At 55.6% G+C, this 4,174-nt stretch overlaps 1 protein-coding gene across 4 annotated transcripts in view; it reads left to right on the top strand.

Annotated features, from left to right (window-relative positions):
- Nucleotides 1–277: 277 nt before the first annotated feature.
- Nucleotides 278–4,174, top strand: part of SREBF1 (sterol regulatory element binding transcription factor 1) — a 22,157-nt gene continuing 18,260 nt past the window's right edge. For 3 of the 4 annotated variants that reach the window (XM_039227395.1, XM_039227391.1, XM_039227394.1), the window contains exon 1: nucleotides 278–571. In XM_039227395.1, coding sequence (XP_039083326.1) covers nucleotides 481–571 — 91 coding nt within the window. In that variant the 5' untranslated portion in view covers nucleotides 278–480. The remainder of the gene's footprint in view (nucleotides 572–4,174) is intronic. The other variant, XM_039227392.1, reaches the window with a different exon arrangement.

The raw sequence follows: 4,174 nt of genomic DNA, 5'->3' as shown, positions 1-4,174 counted from the left end.
GGACAGGCCCTGTCCTAGAGTTTCCACCCAGACCCCTTGCTTGGTTTTGGAGAAACTGAGGCCCAGGAAAGGCCCATTGCCTGCCCGAGCGTTCCTGCAGCAACGGGCCAGAGGGCCAGATCCTGGATAAGATCAATGACGGGAGGGCACACTGATGGAGGGTCCGGCTGGAGGTACGTTTGCGAGGTTGACCCGGTAGCCTGGTCCCCGCTCTCTCCAGGTGGGGTGGGGCCGTCTAGCCGGGAGGGCGGGGCCTACCGACAGGGCCCCGCCTCCGCCCCGCCCTCCCTGCAGAGCCACAGCGGGGGAACCCAGTTTCCGAGGAACTTTTCGCGGGCGTCCGGCCGCCACCGGGGCCAGGACACGACGCCAACGCGCGCAGCGGCGGCAGCGAGTCGGGGCCGGCGAACGCGGCGCTCCCTGCGAAAGTCCGTACGCGGCGGCGGGCCCGGAGGGCCGCCAGGAGGAGGCAACTGCGCCATGGATGAGCTGCCGTTCAGCGAAGCGGCCTTGGAGGAGGCGCTGGCCGAGCCTTGCGAGCTGGACGCGGCGCTGCTGACCGATATCGAAGGTACGTCAAGGGCCCCCTGGGCTCCGCGGGAGCCGGGAGCGTAGGCGGCGACCGGCCTTTGTCTCCCCGGTCGGCGCGGGGCGCCGGCTCTGTACTGCGTGCGTGGGGCTTCCCCACGTCTCTGGGCCGCGCGCTGTGGGCCTCCTTGTCCAGACCGCTCTGAGCCTCCCTGTGCCCGCCCTGGCGTCTCGGGCCACGCCTCGCCGGGTCCCTTGGAGGCTCAGGGCCGGGCACGTGCGCCTCGGCGTCCCGGGCCCCGCGCCGCGCGGCCAGTGAGTCCTCAGCCCGGTGGCGGCCGCGGCGAGAGCTTGGGACCTGGGTGTCGCCGAGGCCCCGCCCCTGCTCCGGCCCTGACGTCAACGCGAGGTTACTCGCGGTCATTCCCTCCGGCCTGAGAGTTCAGCTCGGCGCTGAGCTTCCGCGCATGCGCGCGGCGCTTCCTCCTGTCTCTCCTCCCTCTCCCTCCCCACCCCGCCCCCGTCCGGTTCTCCTAGACCAAGATGGGCATAGCTTCTGCAAAAATGTATTGACCGTCTACTGAATGCCAGGCCGTTTCCTGGGCACTGGGGGTTCACAGACCGACCTGGGCGCCTCCTCTTCTTGGGAGCACGGAAATCCGCCAGAAAACCCGCAAACGGATATTTAGTCGCACGTTGGGGTGGAGCAGGGGTGGGGTGAGACCTCCTTGAGCGGACTGGTGAGCTGAGACTGAGAGTCAGCCCTGGGCCCACCTGGGAAGGATGTTCTCCCAGCCGGGGGCGAGGCCAGGGCGAAGGCCCTGAGTTTGAGGAGTTGAGAGGAGTGCACAGGAGGGAAGGTTGGGACGGTTGATAAGAGGAAGATGTGGGCAGATGTGGGACCGGCTAGGGCTGAGGTTTACTCACATCTTTGAAAGCATCATCGTTTGCTTGACAGAGGAGGGGTTTGGGGACGGTGCGGCAGGTACCAGTTGGGAGGCTGTGGCCCCACTTGTGGGCAGGGCAACCCACGGCCCCCAGCAGGCTGCCCTCCATGGTGGCTTTGCAGTTCCAGCAACCCTGGCTAGGCTGCACTTGGTGGATGGGGAGCCTGAGGCCAAGAGCACAGGACTCAAACCTCCCACAACCTAGACAGACATGTCCATGGAGCCTGTGGCTCCTGGGGTGAGCGAAACAGACACGTCTAAGTCACCCGCCCGCCCCTGTCTTACTGCAGCGCAGCTGGCTGCCAGCCTGCGGCCTCATCCACTCCCCTTCACCGGGGGCCAGGCCAGGGGAGGGTCCGGGAGGAGAGACCCTGACTGTGGGGCTTTTCCAAAGCAGCCTTCCCCTTCCCCCTGCACTGGAGTGATAGATCCCAAAACCCCAGACCCTGGGAAGATCTGAGCCTGACTCAACTAACGGTTCCATGAGCCCAGGGCCCAATGCACCCTGAAAGGTATCATGACCAGGTGGTGAGGACCTGGGCTTTAGGGCCAGGACTTGAATCTGGACACTACTACCTTCCTTTGCCATCCTGCCCAAGTTCTCTCAACCTCTGAGCCTCAGTTTCCCACTCTGGATACAAATGTTTCCCTTCCTGTCAGAGACCGGCTCCAGCCCGGGTCCAGGGGTCCCTGAAGGATGGATGGTGTCGGCGAGGGAGGGGTGAGAGAGGCCTGACAGTCTTTCCGGTCACCAGGCTTGCATCTCCGCTCTAACTGGGGCTCAACTTTATTTTGTCATTAAGTGTTTGGGGACGGCAGAGAAGAAGTGGCATTTGCCTTAGACAATGATTTCTCATAACCAACTTCTTTGGTATGTAAGAATTTCCCAGAACATAGATTTGTAGAAGACTTCTGCATAACCTTCATCAATAGTGAGATAGGTATCTTTAGCATATCAGACAATGTTTTTAGCATAAAAGGGTGAAATTACTTCTCTGTGAGCAGAGGTCAAACAGGTCTTTCAGGAGACACCTTTGCTTCCATAATCACCAAAGAAGAAGTTCCTCAATAGGTTCCTTCACAGGGAGCAATCATATTCAAGGCCAGAAAATGTTCCAAGCAGAAACAAATGGGTGGGGGGTAGATATCTTCCCTTAACTCTACATTAGGCTCTATGTCTCAGGGCCAGACTCAATTGTAACTCTATGTTCTTAGCCCCCTTTATTATGTAAGTCTTGGATCTGCAAGGCCCTTAGGAAGAGCCTTTTAACAATCATCCACATTGTTTTCATCTGTATTCTCTTTGGAAAAGTTAGGTATATGCTTTTCCTTATGTGTATTCTGTGTGGGGAATATCGGTCTGATCTGGAATATTGTGAGGCCTGGTCAATACCAGCAGCCTCATTTCCAACATGAGCCACTAGTAGCAGAAGGAGATACCTGTTTTCGTTTCTCATGGCAGGAGCTGTGACTGTCATCCAGCGAAGGCCAGTGCGGCTCCCAGCACCTTCCTAGGGGAGTTGGAAGGATAGAATCACGGCAGGTGTATCCAGAACACAGGTCTGGCATAGACCTTTCTTATTGACTCGTGTATAGAAGCGTTAGGTCCTGAGGCCCAAAGGCCAGGCCCTCCCAGCCACTGGGGGCTGGGTGCTGTTGGGCACCAGCTCTGTTCTGTGAGGAAGGGGAAAGACTGGAGCCTCTTGCTGGTTGGGGCATGAAGTTTGCGCACCACAGCAGAAGATTTCTCAGCTTTTATGCAAACTTTCTGTCCCCCCCACCAAGTTACACAGAGATCTCTCTCTTTGCATTATAGAAAAATTAGAAAGTGCAGGTGAGAAAAAAAAAATCTTCCTTAAACCCTTCACGCAGAGATAAGCTGTGTTAATTATGTGGGGGATCATTTTCTGTCTGTATCTCTCTCTCTCTCTCTCTCTCTCTCTCTCTCTCTCTCTCTCTATATATATATATATATATATATATAATGGGGTTTTTTGGGAGTGTCTCTATACTAGTGATCTACTTTTTAAAAAATTTTTAAAAATGTTTTATTTATTTCTGAGAGAGAGAGAGAGAGAGAGAGACAGCGTGAGCAGGGGAGGATCAGAGAGAGAGGGAGACACAGAATCCGAAGCAGGCTCCAGGCTTTGAGCTGTCAGCACAGAGCCCAATGCGGGGCTCGAACCCACAAACCGTGAGATCATGACCTGAGCCGAAGTCGGACGTTTAACCGACTGAGCCACCCAGGCGCCCCAGTGATGTACTTTTTAAAAACGTCATTGAGGTATAATTTACCTGCTGTAAGAGTTACCCATTTTAAGTGTACAATAAGTTTTTACATTGACCAAGTAGTGTTGACCATCACCACTTAGCTGTGGAACATTTCCATCCCCTCTGTCTACTTACAACTACCCCCCGGTCCACACCCTGCCCAGGCAACCACTAATCTACACTTTTATAGAAAATAGGGTCCATCAGCTCCCAGCAGACTGTAAGCTGCTTTGTTCCTGTACCTACAGCCAGACAGCAGTCAAGTCTCTGGTTTATCCACTTGGTCCCCGGCTGATGCACATCCAGGTCGTTCTGTTCTTATAAACTGCACTGCTGTGGACACCCCAGGCCAGGCTTTGCTTGGATGGATCCTTCCTTAGTTCTTTTTTTTTTTTTTTTTTTTTATAGTTTATTTATTTCTAGGAGAG

The sequence above is a fragment of the Hyaena hyaena genome, unplaced genomic scaffold (assembly GCF_003009895.1).
Source record: "Hyaena hyaena isolate Hyena2069 unplaced genomic scaffold, ASM300989v1 scaffold_27, whole genome shotgun sequence".
Classification (NCBI taxonomy): Eukaryota; Metazoa; Chordata; class Mammalia; order Carnivora; family Hyaenidae; genus Hyaena; species Hyaena hyaena.
Note: the sequence above shows the minus strand (reverse complement) of the source record. Positions and strands in the feature narration are given on the sequence as shown.